We start from the raw sequence: 19,527 nt of genomic DNA on the forward strand, positions 1-19,527 counted from the left end.
GGGTTCCACACTGCATGTGGAACCTACTTTAAATAAAATAAAGCCTTGGAAGTAATGTTCTAGTAAGACTTAGGAAAAAAGCATGGAGTAAAGGAAATGGTCACTGGGGGATGGATAAGTTAATTAGCTTGATTGCGGAGATTATTTCACAATGTATACATATATAGATACATCACCTTAATGTTTATAATATGTTTAATGTAGGGGCACCTGGGTGGCTCAGTCGTTAAGGGTCTGCCTTTGGCTCAGGTCATGATCCCAGGGTCTTGGAATCGAGCCCCACATTGGGCTCCCTGCTCAGCGGGAAGCCTGCTTCTCCCTCTCCCACTCCCCCTGCTTGTGTTCCCTCTCTCACTGTCAAATAAATAAATAAAATCTTTTAAAAAATTAAAAAATAATATATTTAATATGTACCTTAAATTTATACAATTTTTGTCAATTATACCTCGGTAAAGCTAGGGAAAAGAGAAAGTACCGTGGGCATGTGATATCTTTGAACAGGTAAGGCATCTATGCCATTTGGTCATGCATGTATGTAAGAGCAAAGAGAAATACGTTGTGTAGTTCAAATACTGAGCATCACGTAGGCCATTGTATTTGACCTTCATCCCAACCTGGCACGGTAGATGCCGTTATCCGCACAAATGGATGAGGAAACTGAGGCTCACAGAGGTTCAATAGCTTGTTCAACGTCACAGTGGAGTCCTTGATGCTCCTGGATTATAACCTTGGCTCTGCCAAAGCCTGGAAGCCACAAGGCCTTTTGATTTTTTTTTTTTTGGAAAGTTGCTCTGTTCTTCTTCCCCCACAGAAAGCTTTTCTGCTGTGATACTGACTTGTCCTTGAATCTTCCCACAGTTTCAGTGCCACTCATCCTCCCTCATACCAAGAGCTCACACCAAAAAACCCTCCTGGCCGCTGTGTTTTTCTGCAGTGAGTTCTATTAAATCTCTAAGTATAACAGACTCACTGAGGATCAGAGGTGTTGTCAGAGCCTCTTTCTTTTTCTAAAATTGCGATTCCATTGTAAACTTAATAATTAAGGATTATTTCAGCTCAGATATCCCTGTATATTTTAATAAAAGTAGACCCTGGATTACCCTGTAGGGGCTGTGGCACATTCCTGACAAGATAAGAAAGGAAAAGCAGGGAGAAAGCTGGGGCTTAATCATCTTTGCTCTTTGTGTTACCATTTTATTGCACCCAACCCGGAACAGGGGAGCAGTTAGGGAAACCAGAGACAACAGGAGCATTGCTCATTATGAGCAAAGTCTGCAGGCTCTGCTGAAGATGAAACATGCACTTGCTTCTTTCCTTGTTGTGAAAGTGTGATCTGGTCTGAATATATACCAGACTTAATGTCTGTATTGTTCAGACCCCGGCAGGCTGCATGGGACCTGTTGTATATGAAGACGTGCGGGCCTATTCACGTAGTAGAAGCCTTTTCTCATGGGCTTAAAGCCGTGCTCCCAAAATGCATATAATTGGTGATTGGTATAAAAGACTATTTTAGATGTTGTACAGAGATGAAATTAAATAACATTGAATCCTATATCGAGAAAAATATTTTTTTGTGTGTGTGTGAATAAGAAGAAATTCTGAAGAATTTCTTATCCCTCCCTTGATGCAGTTCAGTTGGTGTAAATACGTCCAGAACATCTGTCTCACTCCTGCTAATCTCCCTGTGAACAAAAGAGAATAGGTTGGAGGCTTTTGGCCTTTGGCTGATTTTGGAATCATTAAAACTATTTCTTGCCTTCCTGAGTGAGGAAGTGAACGTAAAAGACTCAGAAGTCACACATGGAGAATGAAACATCCTCTTTATTGCAGTTAGTTCTGAGCTGTAGGACGTTTTTTCATATGTGGGCACCTTAGGATGTCCTTTCACATGTGGACACGATCAGGCTCTTTTCTGCCCCGATTATTGGGTTTCCTTTCCGGTAGAGGCCAGCCCTGACGACTGCAGGCCTTCCCGACATGGCACACCATTTGCCGTACATACAGTGCAGCTCCCTAAGGAACGGAGCCCAGAATCCGCTGAGTAGACCAGGTCTCTTCCCTCCCCCAAACTCACAGGCCCCACTTCCCAGCTCAGGCAAATGAGTGAGCATTGGAATTTAATTCACATGCTGTAACATCCACTCTTCCGGTGTGTATAATTTGCTGGTTTTTAGTATTCGCAGACTTGTCCAGCCATCACTGCTCCCTAATATTAGGCCATTTTCATCACCTAACAAAGAACCCCTGGTATCCATGAGGAGTCGCTCCACATTTCTCCCTTCTCCCGTTGTCTGGCAGCCCCCCTTAGCTTTCTGTTCCTGTCGATTTGATTATTTGGGACATTTCATATAAATGGAGCCTTGTATGATTTGGTCTTTCGTGAGTGGCTTCTTTCGCTGAACACCGTGTTTTCAAGGTTCATCCGCGTTGTAGCAGGTGATGTTTCATTTATTTGCATCGCCAATAATACTCCAGCACCTGACTCGACCACATTTTGTTTATCTACTCATCACGTGGTGGTCACTGGGGTTGTTTCCATTTCTTGACAGTTACGGATAATGCTCCCGTGAAGGTTTCTGAACAAGCTTTGCTGTCTGACTAGGAGTGGGACTCCTGAGGAGCTCAGCAGGGGTAACTTTTTACACTTAATTTTTGGAGACACCCCTGGGACCAGTTTCCAATGTGGTTATGCCATCTTTCAATTCCACAAGTAACAAGTGAGGGCTCCAATCTCCCCACATCCTCACCAACACTTGTTGTTGTCTTATTTTAGCCGTTTTAGTGGCTGTGAAGTAGTACTTTGTGATTTTGATTGACATTTCCTGGTGTCTGATGTTGCTGAGCATCTTTTCTTGTACTTACTGGCCATCTGTATATCCTCTTTGAGAAATGGCTGTTCAAATCCTTTGCTCAGGTTTTTTTTTTTTTTTAAGATTTATTTATTTTAGAGTAAGAGCGTGCAGGTGGGGAGAGGAGCAGGGGAAGAGAACCTTCAAGTAGACTCCCCACTGAGCATGGAACCTGATGTGGGGCTCGATCTCACGATGTGTGAGATCATGACCTGAGCCAAAACCAAGAGTCGGACGCTTAACTGACTGAGCCACCCAGGCGTCCCACCTTTGCTCAGTTTTTAATCAGCTTACTTGTCTTTGTATTGTTTGAGTTGTAAAAGACCTTTATATATTATGGTTACAAGTCCCTTATCAGATAAATGCTTTGCAAATATTTTCTCCCATTCTTAGGTTATCTTTTCTACTTTCTTGATGGTATCCTTTAAAACACAAACATTTTTAATTTTGACCAAAACCAGTTTATTTTTTCTTTTGTGGTTTGTGTTTTGGATTTTGTGCCTAAGAGACCATCGTCCAACCCACTTTTTTCCTAAGTCCCTCTACTTGTAACACTGGCTGACTGTGTCAGACGGTGAGGACATTTGGATATCCTTGATAATTATTAACTTGTCTGTTTATTTATTCTTTCAATGAATAATTACTGGGTGGTTATATGTACAAGGGACTAATAAAAATCTGGGGATAAGACTATTCACAAAACACAATTCCAGTGCCACGACTCCACCTAGCAGGGAACAGAGAAGTGAATGGTCAGTAGATGATAGCATTCACCTGTGTTTTGAACCCTGAAATCCTCGGGAGGCACAAAGAAGGGCATGTGACCCAGTGGAATGGCTTCCTCAGCGCCGTGGTGTCTAAATTGAATGGGGAAGACTGGATGCAGTTAGCAATGCAACGTGAAGGTGATTAAGGGAGAGAGACAGCAGGCCCACAAGGCTGCAGGAAAACATGACTAATCTCTGACCTTGCACCCATGGCTAAGCACTTGCCAAGCACTGGGGTTGTAGAGAGAGAAAACAAGAGGACAGGTGCATTGTGAAAGTAGAGAAACTCCACCCTACACAGCTCACATTCTAGCAGCGGTTAGGAGATAGACCTGCAGATGAATATAGAGATTTCCAATACTAAGAAGTGCTAAGAAGACCCAAAGAGGGCAATGCAGTGTGGGAGCCATAGGAGAGGGCATGGGCACTTTGGATGGAGCGGCCATGGAGAGCCTCCCTGAGGAGGTGGCAGTTTATGCCTCAAGAAGGAGAAGAGTTGGTCACATTGCAGGTCTGGGGAAGAGAGTGGTTGGAGTGCAGGTTTGAGGAGGGAGGAGGAAGACATGAGCTTGGAGACGTGGACAGGATGAGATTATCAAAGGTCCTGCTAGCTCCATGTGGGAGGCTGTACTTTATTCATCGTACAATGAGCAGGGGATTGTGTGATCATTTTGGAGGGAGTTCAGGGCTTACAGGACAGAGGATCTGTTGGAGGGAGCCAGCTCGGAGACAGGGTGAGAGGGGGTGAATATATTCATGAGACCTCACCGAAGAGCAGATACACTCCTCATGCTGCCATTTATTAAGTCCATATTCCTTGTGGGTCACTGTTCTAAGTGCTTCATACATTTTAATTCGATCTGATCATAACAGCCCCACTTTACAGTTGCAGAAGCTGAGACTCCAAGACCAACATGCTTGCCCAAGGTCATATCGTTAGTGTGTTAGTTTGTGACAAACCAAGATAAGAAGCAGCCAGGCAATTTGGCTTTAGAGACCTTGCTCCTACTCACCAGCCTAAGCGGCCATTCAGGGCGTGGAATTGATTGGCTGTGTGGGAGATTGGGGGTAGGGGCGCGGAGCTGGTGATGCTCCTGTTTCTAGCTTGTGAGGTTGGATGGATGGTGTGCCCTTAGCCCCTGGCAGGGAATTCAGGAGGACGGACATGTGTTTGGGGCCCCTATTTATTATGCCCGGGGTGGTTCTCTTCCACCCCTGTAGCTTTTGTGCTTCTCCTTGCAGAGCCATCCTATACAGTTGTGCGGGTTGCTCACCATCCAAATCTAGGGGTACCCTTCACTTACTGTCCATATCAGTCTGTTTAGATGGCTCCCTGGGAGGTGTGTCATTCCCAAACTTTGCAGTCGTGTGAGGTGGTCCAGTGTTAGGGCCCACCTGTGTTCCAACGTTTATATAGTTATTTGCATTCTCTCTCTGTTTCTGCCAGATTGACAGCTGCACCGAGAGAGGAGAGTCCCAGCTCCTGCGTCACCTAAACCCCTGTTACGCCTTTCATGTACTTACTGCTTGATATCTCTTTGTTGCATGTTTCTTCATTCAGCTCATTTTTGGGTTTATGGATGGAGGAACTAATTGAAATTACTTCATTTGAAGAGTAATGCAAAGCAGAGAAAATCACGGTTTCCTAGGTTAGCACTGACAATGGTTATCCTGGTCTGCTTGAGGCCGCTGTAGCAAAATTCCACAGACTCGGGGGCTCATAGACCACAGAGATCTATTCCTCACAGTCCCGGAGGCTGGGAAGTCCGGGATCATGGCACCAGGATGGTTTGATGGTGGAAGGGGCGGGGGGCTGTTTTCTGGCTACAGACTGCTGACTTCTCTTTGTGTCCTTCTATGATGAAAGGTGGGCAGGAGCTCTCTGGAGCCTCCTTTCTAAGGACATTGATCCCTTTCAGGAGGTTTCCACCCTCACAACCTAATCACTGCCAAAGGCCCCACTTCCTGATACCATCAGCTTAGGGGTTAGGATTTGACCTATGAATTTGAGGGGGCAGGGCACACACATTCAGACCATACCAGTGGTTAACATACAGTAAGATCTTACACACCAGGCACTTTATATCATTTAATCCTTACAATGCAATATTGTTTACTTACTGTTAATGTTCCTGATTTGAAGATCAATAAATTGAGGCCTTAAAAGATGAATTAACGGGGCGCCTGGGTGGCTCAGTCGTTAAGCGTCTGCCTTTGGCTCAGGTCATGATCCCAGGGTCCTGGGACCCAGCCCCACATCAGGCTCCCAGCTCCGCGGGATGCCTGGGTCTCCCTCTCCCACTCCCCCTGCTTGTGTTCCCTCTCTCGCTGTGTCTCTCTGTCAAATAAAAAAAAAAGATGAATTAACTGCTTATGGTCACTCAGTCAGTACTTGATGCAACCAGGGCTCCAACCCAGACGTTCTGGAGCAGAGCCCCAAGCTCTGTACCATTGATGCAGACGACGCCATTGACTGTCATTACCTTCTCACGGTAGGGTTAACGGGGACCTAGAAGGAGGGACTTTGGCTGCCTTTTCTTATTGAACAAGTGTTTGTTGAGCACCTGTCATGTGCCAGGCTCTCCTCTGGGCACTAGGGATGGAGATGAAAACATAGTTTCTGTCCTCAGAGACCTCACAGTAGAGACAAGGAGCCACATGTTTGAAAACATATCACAGTGTCATGCTAGAAATGGTGGGCAGGTTTGGGGGCAGCTGGGTGGCTCAGCCGGTTGAGGATCACACTGGATCTCAGCTCAGGCCTTGATCTCAGGGTTGTGAGTTCAAGCCCCACATTGAGCTCCATGCTGGGTGTGGAGCCTACTTAAAAAAAGAAGAAGAAAGGAAATGGTAGGCATGTTTCTCTTTCTTTTTCTTCTTTTAAGATTTTATTTATTTATTTGACAGAGAGAGAGCACAACAGGGGGAGAGGCAGAGGCAGAGGGAGAAGCAGGCTTCCTGCTGAGCAGGGAGCCCGATGTGGGGCTTGATCCCAGGGATCCTGATCTGAGCTGAAGGCAGACCCATTAGGCATGTTTTTCATAGGAAATACCAAGTTAGCAGGAAAAAGGGGCCAGGATGAGCTCAGAGAAAGTGTCCGGGAGGAGCTGACTTGCAAAGGGAGTCTGAAGGATGAACAGGAATTCACGGGACCTCTAAGTAGGGGGTGAGTATCCCCTGGAGAGCAAGCAGCACATGAAGACAGAGACACGTGGGCAGCATGATTTTGTTGGAACAAATCTACGTAGCTTGGTCTCTTTGGTATTGTCACTCTGTGTCTGAAATTATGCCATTCCTCCATTGTGGATAGAAATGCAAATTGACAATTATATCCATTCTCGATGCATAAGACTCCATTGGGGCTCCTGTGGGAGGGGGGGATGGTTGTACCAACACAGACAGATGGATGAGTGGGCCATCTGTCTTCCCAGGGACTCTGACTAGCTCCCTCTCACTTAGCCTTCAGGTAAGTCATTGGCTGATAAATATACGACCACCAATCATCACTCAGGCCAACTGGTAGCTTCTTGCAGGGAAGCTTCTAATAGGGCTTCCAAGGAATGCTATAGGGCACATATGCCCCTTCCCCTTGAATATAGATAGTTAATGGGAGAATTTGCAGTGTTCAGGCATTGGGTCCCATAGAGAAATTCTGCAGTCCTGATTGTGTCTTCTATTCATTTATTCTGTTTCTCACCCTGAGCACCTGTCATGTATATGGCAGGTTAGCCTTGGATGCTAATTGCCTTTAGGTCTAAACTCATCCATTCAGCTCCACCAGGCTTAGCCACCCTTACCTTAAACTTGGTGCGTCCAGTCCCAAACCTCTCATCTTCCTCCAACGTGCCTTTCCTCTTGTATCCCCTGTCCTGGAGACATCACCACCAACCCAGGAACCTCAGTGTCCCCTTCTGCTTCTTCCACTTCATTTCCCCCCTTATCTAAGATCTCTTTTCCTAAAATCCCTCTAGATTCAACTTCCTTGCTGCTCTTCCTCAGACATGGCCTCAAATCAGATCCTCATTTCACATTCCCCTAGTCTCATCTTCTACATGACGCGTGAACCTCCGTTCCCCTTATCTGTCCACTGTCCATCACTCATCCATCCATTCGATCCATTTATTGAACTCCTGCATTCTAGGCACAGAGGTGGATTATGAGGTGATATATTTGAACATGACTGGCATGATCCTTGACCTCCCCGAGCTCACAGTCATGTGGGGATCTAGACAGGTCAACAAACGATCAAAACCTAAAGGTGGGTACATGGTACTGAGATGACTCTCTGTTAGGAAGGGCCCCTGAGCCAGGCATGGGTAGTCAGGAAAGGACTCTAGGAGAAAACGATGGCAGATCTCAGAACTGAAGGCTGAATAAGAGATAAATACTGGCTGCGGGGTGTGAAAGGTAGGAGAAGAGGGGCCAGACCATGAGATTTGTGAGGTCAGCAATGGTTATCTTACCTTGTCCCCAGCATCCTGCTCATCTCCCAGCAAGTAATAGGTGCTCAGTAAGTATTTATCAAATGAGCAAATGCAAAGTTTCTTACAGAGCAAATTGAAGATGCAAAGTCTTAGGTGAAGAAAGGGCATAGGAAACTGAGAGAGGGTCTGTGTATCTAGAACAGGTCTGGGGAGAGTCTCAGGAGACCAGGAGCTAAGACATGGGTCACATTGCTACCCACGCCTCGCTAGTGAAGTCGGTACTGTTTACTTGGGTGTTCACTGTTTCCTGCACTCTCTCCTCTCTCCTCCTCTGCTCTGACCCTCGAGTCCCAGCTAACCACTTCTCCCCACACGCTCCCAGCATTCCCTGGGCTCTGGCTGTAGTCTCCTGTCCTCTCCTTGGATGGTGTCCCCTCTCCCTTTGCTTCCCATCAAATTCCTTTATCTTTTAGGGCACAGCTTCCCCAGCTCTTCGATGTTCTCCTGACCCATTCAGAATTAGCCTTTTTTTCCCCTTTACTCCCAAAGAACGTTGTGTTGTGTTGTGGTTGTTAGCAATGTTATGATCCACCTTGTGTTTATATTACATTGTGAATTCTCTGTCCCTCTTAGGATTGTGAGCTCCTTGAGGTCATGGGAACCAGGGCATTTCCATCTTTAGATTTCCTAGAGGTTCTCATTTGTGGTAATACAGTTGATGCTATTATTTCTGCTAGCTCTGTAGTATTTATGATACTAGAAGGTGTATCTGCTGTTTATGGTCCTGTGTTTATTTTTGATATGCATTATGTATTACACTTGTCTAATTGACATAGTAGCCTGATAAGGAGATTTTTCTGAACATTTTACAGAACAAAGCGGCAGCAGTGCAGAGGGAGAAGTGACATGCCCCAAATCCCCACTAATAAATGCCACAACTGGGATTTGAATCCATTTCCATTTGATTCTAGAAGCTTTGCCCTTGTGTGATGCTGCTTTGTATTTTGGGGGCTCCCCCAGTAATGGCTGGTTGAGGGGAACAAATAAAAGCTGTAGGAATATTAAAAGTGAGGGTAAGCTGGTATTCAGTGATGGGGGCTCCCCATGATGCCATCTTGGGTGCCTGAGTTTCTTTTGGGAGAAGAACAAGCAGAAAACAGAACTCCGTACCATGCAGTGGGAGAAGTATCTTATCTGTTGCATTCAGCTGGTCTGAAGACTTTATTCTCTGTCCATCTGCTCCTGAAACTAATGCCCAAATGTCTAGGTGGTAGAAATAAAGGTTGGCCAAATTGTTGCATAGGCTCTGCTTAAGGTTTTTAGAAGCACAAATACACTAGCAACAGGCATGGCGGTTGGCTTGGAGTGTTACCAATAGGAACAGTGAGCCTGTCTGAAATCCTAAGGTGGGGTGAGATGCCTCCTCTCCTTTGCAGCTCTGGCATCCTGGTTACCAGCAAGCATTGGGTTGGTGGTAACCTGACTTCCTTTCCCAGCTGCTGTTAGAAACTGACCACATGTTACAAACTGGTAAGAATGTAGACTTGTGGCTGGAACTCCCTTCCTTGTCCCTCCTGACTCCTCTTCCCCCCACTTCTCACAGGCGGAACCCCCTGCACTTCCACCTCATCGCCGACTCCATTGCAGAGCAGATCCTGGCAACGCTCTTCCAGACCTGGATGGTGCCCGCCGTGCGTGTGGACTTCTACAATGCAGATGAGCTCAAGGTATGGGCGGCGGGAGAGAGAGGTGCCTCCCTGAGCTCCTTGTGCTGGACACTTTTCTTAGCTGTGGTTTTGTAGACTGGCAGTGGCAGAAATCTCAGCTTTCAACTGGGAATGTCCAGGGTGTTAACTGAGGGTGTTTGCCGCCCAGATCTGATTTTACTATGGAAAGCATGAAAGGGGCCACGTCGTCAGCACAGAAGGCATGCTGGTCTAGGCGGTTCTGGCCACCAAGGCTTTCTTTAGAGGGGGAGGCCATTGGCCTGGTATGCATCTGAAAGAGGTCTGTGGTGGCTCTTCTAGAGAATTCTGCTACCCAGTGAGCTCAGTGCTGAATTCAGAGTCAGAAGGGGCTGGGTCTTACTTTGTTATATTGTCATTTACTCATCATAAGATACAACGTAAATAATCTATACCTTTGCTATGTCTGTTTTCTCATCAGTAAAAAGATGATTATCATACCAACCTCATTCGATAATGAATGGGCAAAAGTGAGAGAATATATGTGAATGTGCTTTAAAAGATTATGCTGAATAAATATTAAAGGTTGTGTTGGAGCAGAAGGTTTCACCGAATGAGACTCATTTGGGTCATGCCATTTCCTCGCTTAAAATCCATCCGTAGTGCCACGTTGCCTGGATCAGGATTGAGATTCACGGTCTCAAGAAGTCCTGCTTCTAGTTCTTGACTCTTCTTCCTGTCTCATCTGGGTCCTTCCTGGAATTTCAGCCTGTTACTCAGCCCTAGGGAACCATCTCTGGTCTCTGCTTGCTCTCCTCCACTTGAGCCTTTGCTTATGCTGTTCCTTCTAGCTGACATACCCTTCCACCTACCTTGTTACAACTCCTCTTCACCCTGCAGGACTCTGCTGTATCAGCACTTCCTCCGAGAACCTTCCCTAACTTCTCTGGGAAAGAGGAGATCTTTGTCTACTGCTTTAGTTTAGAACCTTTTTTAATAGGGGAGGGGGCAGGGAGCACGTCTCACTCTTTTCTCATTTCTGGTGCATAGTTGGTACCCTGTAATGCATGTGGATTTAACAAATGGCTGTTGTTAGAGGAACATGTAACTTTGCAGAAATATTTTGATGCTCTGTCTCCAGTCACCTTGGGAAGGACTAAACACCTAGGCATGAGGCTGATTCTAGCAAATTGCTTGTTCCAAACCTCATAAAGCCATTATCTTTTCATTTCAGAGCCATAGCATTGTAAATAGATCACAGAGATGCCGGCCGGAGTTTCTGATTTTCCCGAATTTTAGACTCTGAGGTTGATCGAGATGTTCAGAATTTAGCATTTGGGGATTGTCGTGGTAATTTGTGTGCCATTCCAGTCTATTCTGAGCTAAAATTGATTAACACTCCTAAAAGGGAAAAACAAAATTTAGCAAATTGCTACGCTAATTAAGGTGAAAGCAAGCCTCTCTGTCTCCCAGGGTCTCAGCACCAACACAGTGGGGAAAAGCGACGGGAGGGGAGGCACAGCGCCCGGCATGCAGGATGCTTCTGCGTCCTTCATCATTCTCCTTTTTTGGGCAATCCTGTGTCCTGCCCCTTGCATGCCTGTACCCCGTACTTTTTTAAGAAAACACAGAAGTGGTTCAACAGAACCCCAAGTTCACATCCTGGCTTGCCTTTGAAGAACCATCTGATTTGGGTTCTGAGCCCTGGCTCCATCAGGTGTTTAATGGGTGGCATGCTGACAGCCACCAAGGCAGGGACTAAACAAGTTAACTCCTGTGAAGGCCCAGCAGTGTCTGAAATGCAGCAGGTCTTTGAAAATGCCCTACTCCCCTTTGCAGCCAAGGCAACATAGGATTAAAATGCTCTTGCAGCGCCTGGGTGGCTCAGTTGGTTAAGTGTCTGCCTTTGGCTCAGGTTGTGATCTTGGGGTCCTAGGATCGAGCCCTGCATTGCATCAGGCTCCCTGCTCAGTGGGGAGCATGCTTCTCCCACTCCCTCTACCCCTGCTTGTGTGTATGCCTCTCTCTATCTCAAATAAATAAAACCTAAAAAAAAAAAAAAAGATCTTGAAATCCACTGACAGTGGGAGACTGAAGGAGTAAGGCATGTAGGGCTATAATCTGCTCCTGGGAACCCTGGGGCTTCCCTGAGGTTGAGGTCTTGGACGACGTGGGGGGCGGAGGGACTGGTGCTCTGACTCTCGCACGCCCACTTTCATCCAGGAAGACCAGCTGTTCATTATTTTACATCCTGGACTTTTATCTATTCAAATTGGAGATTCTATGGCTTAAAAAAATAAGAAGAAAAATACAATCAGATGTGTTCTGAAGGATATTGTCTCCAGTGTACTGTCCTCTAGCTGACCACCCCATTCAAGGTCCCAAACACCTGCATTTTATTTCCCTACCAATGAAACCCCCGTGTCCCACCATCCTGTGTCCCTTGAGACTCTTGTCAGAATCCTGTAAGGACAATGAGTATGAAAGCATTTTGTAAACACGATGTTGCCATACTTGATGATCACAGTGGTGATGATTTATATAGAATCCAGCTCTGCAAACCCCGAACCATGATCTGTTCGGTCCCTGCAGCTGGAGCATCTCCGGCTGTAGCAGTGCCATCTGCCTACTTAGCTGCTCCTCCAGAACCAAGAGTTCATCTCTGACGGCCCCCTGTCCCTATCCCCACGTCCTAACTGCCCTCCATCTCCCCCACCACCATCCTTCTCTAAGCATTTGTGACCTCTCCCCAACACAAGTTTTTGTCCAGATGAGTCTTTTCCCCTCTGCTCACTCCTCCCCCAGATGGGTTCTCCACCAGCAGGATGAGTTGGCTTTCCCAAAAGCATGCCCAACCATGCCATCCCCTTTCCCGTGCATAAAACCCTCTGTGGTTTCCCCATGTTCCCGTTAGAGACCACAGCCCTGAGTGGCATTTTCTTGCGCTTTCTGGCTCCTGCGTCCCTCGGCTTCATCTCCAGCCCGCGTGTACCATTGCTCACGCACTAGGTCCTCACATCTGCTCTGCCCCTCCCCAGCCACCAGGGGGCCACTGCAGAGGTTATTCCCCTGTCGCTTAAACTCTGTTCCCCTGTCGGCCTCCTCTTCCCCATTGCTAGTTAATTCCATGTTCTTTTGCTTAAGCTACATTTACTCTGAGAAACCTTCCCTGCGTTCATTATCTCATAGGGGATCCTTTGTTGTATGTTCTCATAGGATCACGTACCTTTCCTCGGTGACCTCAACGCAGAGTGTGATCTTTCATGCCTTTGTGGAATATGCTGCTACATGTCCTTCCCTCCCCTAGATCGACGGCTCCAAAAGGGCCGAGACAGGTCTGCTTTTCATCACCCTTGTATCTTTAATGTCTAGTTGATGCCTTGCCTATGAAAATATTTGCAAAATGATGATCGACAATAAAGTCAGAGCTGGGTCCCTAAGAGTAGTAAAGCCGTTAGGAAGGGGTTTCTTGATCGCGGTCAGGCCTCACCACATTCCTGAGGCCCGTTGTGCCTGGGGGCATGGGCGGACAGCCAGGTAGCTGTCTACCAGTGACCCTGCAGGGGCATAAATAAGGCAGCTCCATCTGTGCTACCCTGTGGAATGTCCCAGGAGCAGCCCCGGGACAGGTGTCTTTCCATGAGCGCATTAAAACACCATCCATTCGCTGACGTTAGCAAGGAGGAAGAGCAGGAGAGGAAAGGACTTGTGCTGGATTGTGCAGTTGCATTCAGCAAGCGTGTCCGTTGGCACCCTCGGCAGACACACACAAGGGCCTCCCCCGATCGGGCGCCGAGAAATCACTTTGTACAGCTGTTGGAAATGGCATTTCTCAGAAACACTCCTGTGGGCCCCTTGTTATATCTGTTAGTGCTGGAGAATGGACTAAGAGGGAAGAGGAAATTTATGAGGGATGGGTGCATGATTAAAAATGAACTGTGGGAGGTCCGCGGTGGACTGCTATGCTGCTCTCGGTAATGACCAATTAGTGTAGGTTTGCAAATAGCAATTGCTCAGCTTGCTGGTCTCTGTGGCCTACGAAAGTCTCATTGGTCTTCCTGATGTTTACGGGGCCCATTCATTTCCAGCCTCCAAGTCCCCATATCAACAGGCTGCCAGGACCGAGCAGGTCTGTAGCTCCTGCCAACAGAGGAGAGAGGTGCAGGAGGGGGTGCAGGAGGGGGGACTTCTTTCCGTGGGGAGCTTTGTAGATGGCGGCATGCCGCCACTCGGACCTTCATCTCACAGATAATTTATAAATTGAAGCATGGAGTTGAAGAGTATTTGCCTAAGATCAGGCAGCTAATAAATGCCAGGGCTGCTGTTTAACTTTTCCCTCTCCAATGAAAGGCTGTGAGATATGGGATTGTATAATTCAGGAGCCACGGGTGTGGAGCAGGTCTGGAGGGAAGCAGAGAGGCATGGGCTGCGGCCACTGTGGGATGAAACGGCCATTGTTGAGTTGGGCTCGAACTCAGAATTCCTGCTTTCAGGGCCTCTGGACCCCATTAGGCTGCTGTGTAACATTGTTATTTATGGGGCACTTTGTTTCTTGTGTTTTATGTGCTGCTTTTATAGAATGCTCACAAGTCTGTGGAGCAGGTCTATTATTACCCCCACTCTGCAGATAAGGAGCCTGAGGCAGAGGGAGGTTAGTTAGGCCCAAGTCATGTATATAACTCGTACATGGCAGGGCCAGGATTAAAACCCAGAACTACCTGACTTCATAATCCGTGCTCTCCTATGTTAGATTTCCTTCTCTGTGGCCTGCTTTTATTTATTTATTTTTTTAAGATTTATTTATTTGAGAGAGCGCGCAAGGTTGAGCAAGGGGAGGGGCAGAGGGAGAGAGAGAATCTCAAGCTGACTCCCCACTGGGCATGGAGTCTGATGCAGGGCTCAATCCCAGAACGCCAAGATCATGACCGGAGCCAAAACCAAGAGTCGGCCGCATAACCGATTGAGGTGCCCCTCTGGCCTGCTTTCCAGCTGGGACCCCGTAATTGTGTCTAGACAAGGGTCCTCTAAGCTCTTGGTGGTGGTTTTTTTTTCCTGCTTGTTGCTGAAGAACAAATGCGTTAAGCATGATCCCTGCATTCAAGACCTACTGGGGATGGAGCTTCCTGCTGTAGATAAAAGGACACCGTAGTCACGCTGCTGCTGGGGTTCGGGACAGCCCCATCACTTCCCCCCGAGGGTCGTTTTCCAAACGAAACAGTCACTCTCTGGACAGTTTGCCTTAAATCAGCAACACGTATCTTGCCAGTTTTCAGACAAGACCCTGCATACCGACCAGCCTTTGATCTTGCCCCAGTTGGCCCAGAAAGTCACCCCCATGCCATCAGCTGGGGTGAGGATGATCCTGAGCCTGCAATGGGAAGCTGCTGGGGCAGGGGCTGTTTCATGATTCACCTGTCCAGCTGGGGGTCCTAATTTATCTTCTTTTCTCTTAGACCTGATGCCTGCTCGTTACCAACATCAGAAAGGTTATGAAGTGAGATTCAGGGCTATGGCTACAGAAAATACTAATGGCTGACTCGGAAAAATTGGCTTCCCACTCCTACTCTGTTGCCTTTGTGCCGGTCTTTGTGGAGTGTAGCAGAAGCTCTCTTTAGATAACTGCCATCCTACAGCACCCTGCTGTCCTTTGGGAGACATACTTCCATTGTTCCTCTCATTAGGGGGCTGGGTAAACTGCTACCTACCCTATCTGTTTCCGAGGAAGATGTGCTTCCTATAAATGGTAGCCATTTTCAGTTAGGAAACAGAAGTCCTAGGATTTCAGGGTTCGAGGGAAGCCCTATAAAAAGAGCTGTCCTTGGACTGATGAGGCCCAGAGAGGGTTAAGAATTGTCCAGGATCTCACATGTGATTCTTTCCAACACACTCCTCTTCCCAGAATTGGATCTGGGTGTTTGTATTGTGGGGCCTGGGCTGTAGTTCAAAGGCACCACACTTGATAGTGGTTGAACTTCATGTACAGTCACCAAATACCCCATGGGGCTGGAGCAGGTTCCAGTTAGGCTTGGCCTGCAGAGGAAGGAGAGGAGTCCTGGGACTTGTCTCACGGAGGACATGATCTGCTCTAAGATGCCCCGCAGAAGAGTGAGAAGCAAGGTGAAGTAGGTGTGACCTTTGGAATTGCCTTGTGCAGCTTCACTAATAATACGTAATATTGAGGGTAACACACATTGCTTAATTGTCTTTTTAAAAGTGTTACCTCTAGCCCCTCTTTACTGGTGAAGATTAAATGCAGTAAATGAGGTCTCATAATGGAAAGCACATGGTGTTTGGCACATAGTAGGCAGTCACAAATTCTGTGTTTATTCCTTCTCTTTTCCTAGATTTGAAAATGGCTATGATGGGGGCGCCTGGGTGGCTCAGTTGATTAAGCGACTGCCTTCGGCTCAGGTCATGATCCTGGAGTCCCTGGATCGAGTCCCACATCGGGCTCCCTGCTCGGCGGGGAGTCTGCTTCTCCCTCTGACCCTCCCCACTCTCATGTGCTCTCTCTCATTCTCTCTCTCTCAAATAAATAAATAGAATCTTTAAAAAAAAAAAAAAGAAAATGGCTGTGATTAATCTCTTAAATCTTCGCTCTTGTTCCTTCTCTCTTTTTGGCTCTCATGTTATATAGGAGGGCTGACTGGGGTTAAATATTATGTCCGGGTCTGGAAAAGTTACTATTCTCCCACTCTTCATTGTTTTTCTTGGGCCCTGGATTATGCATGTGGTTTGTGAATATGAGGGCTGGTTCTCGAAGGCCAGCAATGCACCTCTGGCCTTTGCCATAGGCTCTACTCTCTTGGATAACAAGGGTGAGATCATAGAATGGGCATGGATGAGTGAAATGCATCTGAAAATGTATTTAGAAGGCTGGTCATTGGCTTTTAAATACCACACATGGAAAATTGTAAGCAACCAACAGAAAATTGTCATCTGCATTAGAAAAGAATCTTTCCTGTGACAGTTGTATAATTCACTTTATACACAGGCAAATATTTCTTTGTGTAATGGAGTGTCCTAATGAATGGGCCCTGTCTCCTTTTGAGAATCGTAGAATCTTAATTAGGAAGGAACTTGGCATTCATTTGGCATAACCTTCCACTTTCTTCTGTAATACTCTATATAAATGGTCATTAATCTTTTGCTTTTGAATACTTGCAGAGATAAGAGATCATTACCTCCCACAGGACCATGTTCCATATTTAGAAACTCTATTAGAAATATTCGCCTTGTGCTATACTGAAATCTTTTATCTTTTTGATTCCCCCATTGGTCCTGAGCATTAATAAAGACCAAATGCAAGTGTATATATCATTGTCTTTTAACTCGTGTGCCTTCCCCACTAGACTGTGAGAACCAGGAGGGCAAGACCTGTAACTTTTATCTCTATGCCCAGCTCTTAAGACAAAACCTGGTCAGAAGTGGCTCCAGGAAATGCCTGGATTCTATGCCATGGGGCTGTAGACTGAGTCAGCCATCTGCTTGGGGACCAGCAGATCCACTGAGTCCTCTGCTCTTCTCCATTCTTTCAACCATAGCCCAAATGGCAGTGCTTGGAATGTAGCTGACACTTAAATTTATCTTGTGACGTTTCTGTGTAATACATGGTTTCCACGTTGTTGCCTTCCTTGAATGTGCTTATCATGTCCGTCGCTGTCTCCTCCACTGTTATCTGTGGGCCTTCAGAATGCAACAGGCGTGTCAGATCTACGTACCTGACATGCCCCATCAGGAGCTGTAATTGGCCTCGGCTCAGAGGCTTAAACACATTGAAAGCAATTAAGTGTCTCCTGATCTACCTTTTCCCCATCGTGAATGTTGAACCCTTTCCATTTTCATGGCTGTGGCCTTCTTGTTCGGAGTTCATTCCCCTTGATAAAGAAGGAAGTGCTTTCGTGTACCTTATTTCGCTGTGTCCTCAAGAATCCCATGCTGTGGAAACAACACCCGTTTTCCTGTGTTAATAAGGAATTTACCGAAGGACAGAGAAGAATGCTGCTAATCGGAAGTAGAAGTGAAACCAAAACCTACTTCTTTTGGCCTTTAATGTAGTGCTTTCTCTTGTACCAAAAGACCGTAGCTATCCACAACTTGAGTTAAAATCCAACATCAGTGATTCAAAAATGTGGTTATAGTGATGGATTTTGAAATCTAAGCTTGACCAAAAAAAAAAAAAAAGACCAGAGGTATTTGATGGGTGAACAGGATGGGCAGAGTGAACCGGGAATTAGGAGGTTAGGATATTTTCCCAGTGAGAATAGGAGCCTTTGTCCAAATGTTTTGAAAGGTTGGAAGGCTGGATTTGGTGAGTGAAATGTTAGAGCTCCAGTGTTTTAGATGAGGTATATTTTTTGACATGTTATCCTGGGATGGAGTGACGGAAGTGGTGGGGTGAAAATGGAAGGAAAATTAGGAGCTCCTGGCACTTTAAGGTGAGCGTGTTGGGTGGTCCATCCATAGGATGTTGAAACCCAAGAAAAATTCTCAAGAGGCGAGAAGAACTCTGCATGCAAATCAAAAGGAGCCCCTACAGTCCAGATTAAATGGGCGATAAGTTGCCCACATCAGGGGATACCCTAGAAACATATTTGAGTTATGAGGATTAAAAAAAATCCCTCCTTTAAGAATAATAACTCTCATTAATAAGAATTGATTATGTGCCAACATAATAGCTTTACATGCATAATATTATTTTATCCCCACAGTAAGCCTTGAGGTTAGTATAATTGTTTTCACCCATTTCCAGGTGAGGAAATGGAATCTTAGAAAAGAGACTCGTTGAAATTATTCAGCATTGTGAACCAGAATATGACACTAAGTAGTCTGGCTCTTGAGCTGCACTGTCCGATAGAAATAGTGACGTATCAGTGGTATAACTTCGTGTTTTTCTCCTGGTCACGTTTCCAAAGGCAAAATGAAACAAGTGAAAGGGATTTTAATAATATAGCATTTTATGTAAGCCTATATATCCAAAACATGATCATTTCAACAGGATCAGTATTTTAAAAATTACTAAGGAGATATTTTATATACTTTTTTTCATACTGTCTTCAGTAGTCAATGTATATTTCACACATCTCAACTTGGACGGGCTGCATTTCAAGGGCTCAGTGGCCACGTAGGGTTGGTGGCTATGGAGTGGAACCTGATTTCTGAAGCTCCACCATAATGCGAGGGCAGAGGGTGGAGAGACACATATCTTTGAAGAATAAAAATTCTGCCTGAGCCTTTTTGCTGTAATAATAGATGTCCTTAAGAAAATGTCTACAGCCCTTTTTGAGCAGAGACCTCAGAATATCAGCCACGTTTTCTCGTGTATAAAGAGAGCAGAAAATGATATTCTATGCAAGAGCTCACAAAATACACCAGTGTATACTTCTTGAAGAAAGTATCATCAGTAATTTGCCAGCCAACCAAAAAAAGTAATCAAAATGAATATTCAGGAATGATGAGAAGGTCTTGTTTTAGAGGAGGAGCAGTGTATACTAAAAGAAGTTACACGTGGAATGATGTGTAAATAATTGTTTTAAGTCAGTTGTGAAGATAAATGCAGATGCCGTTCTTAAAAACCTATACAAATAACCAAATAGTTTTCTTGTTTGTTGTTGTTGCCACTTTACCCATTTTGCCCACCCTGTACCTCTGGCAACCATCCAGGCCTTCTCTGTATCTATGAGCTGGGTGGTGTGGGGGGGGCGGGTTGTTTCTTTGTTTTGTTTTGGTTTTGGGTTTTTTATTTCCTAAGCTTCCCGTGTAAGTGAGATTATATGTATTTCTTTTTCTCGGTCTTATTTCA

At 45.9% G+C, this 19,527-nt stretch overlaps 1 protein-coding gene across 3 annotated transcripts in view; it reads left to right on the forward strand.

Annotated features, from left to right (window-relative positions):
- Positions 1 to 19,527, forward strand: part of LARGE1 (LARGE xylosyl- and glucuronyltransferase 1) — a 376,695-nt gene that overhangs the window by 116,510 nt on the left and 240,658 nt on the right. For all 3 annotated transcript variants that reach the window (XM_021687613.1, XM_044915822.1, XM_044915825.1), the window contains exon 4: positions 9,644 to 9,767. In XM_021687613.1, coding sequence (XP_021543288.1) covers positions 9,644 to 9,767 — 124 coding nt within the window. The remainder of the gene's footprint in view (positions 1 to 9,643; positions 9,768 to 19,527) is intronic.

The sequence above is a fragment of the Neomonachus schauinslandi genome, chromosome 5 (assembly GCF_002201575.2).
Source record: "Neomonachus schauinslandi chromosome 5, ASM220157v2, whole genome shotgun sequence".
Classification (NCBI taxonomy): Eukaryota; Metazoa; Chordata; class Mammalia; order Carnivora; family Phocidae; genus Neomonachus; species Neomonachus schauinslandi.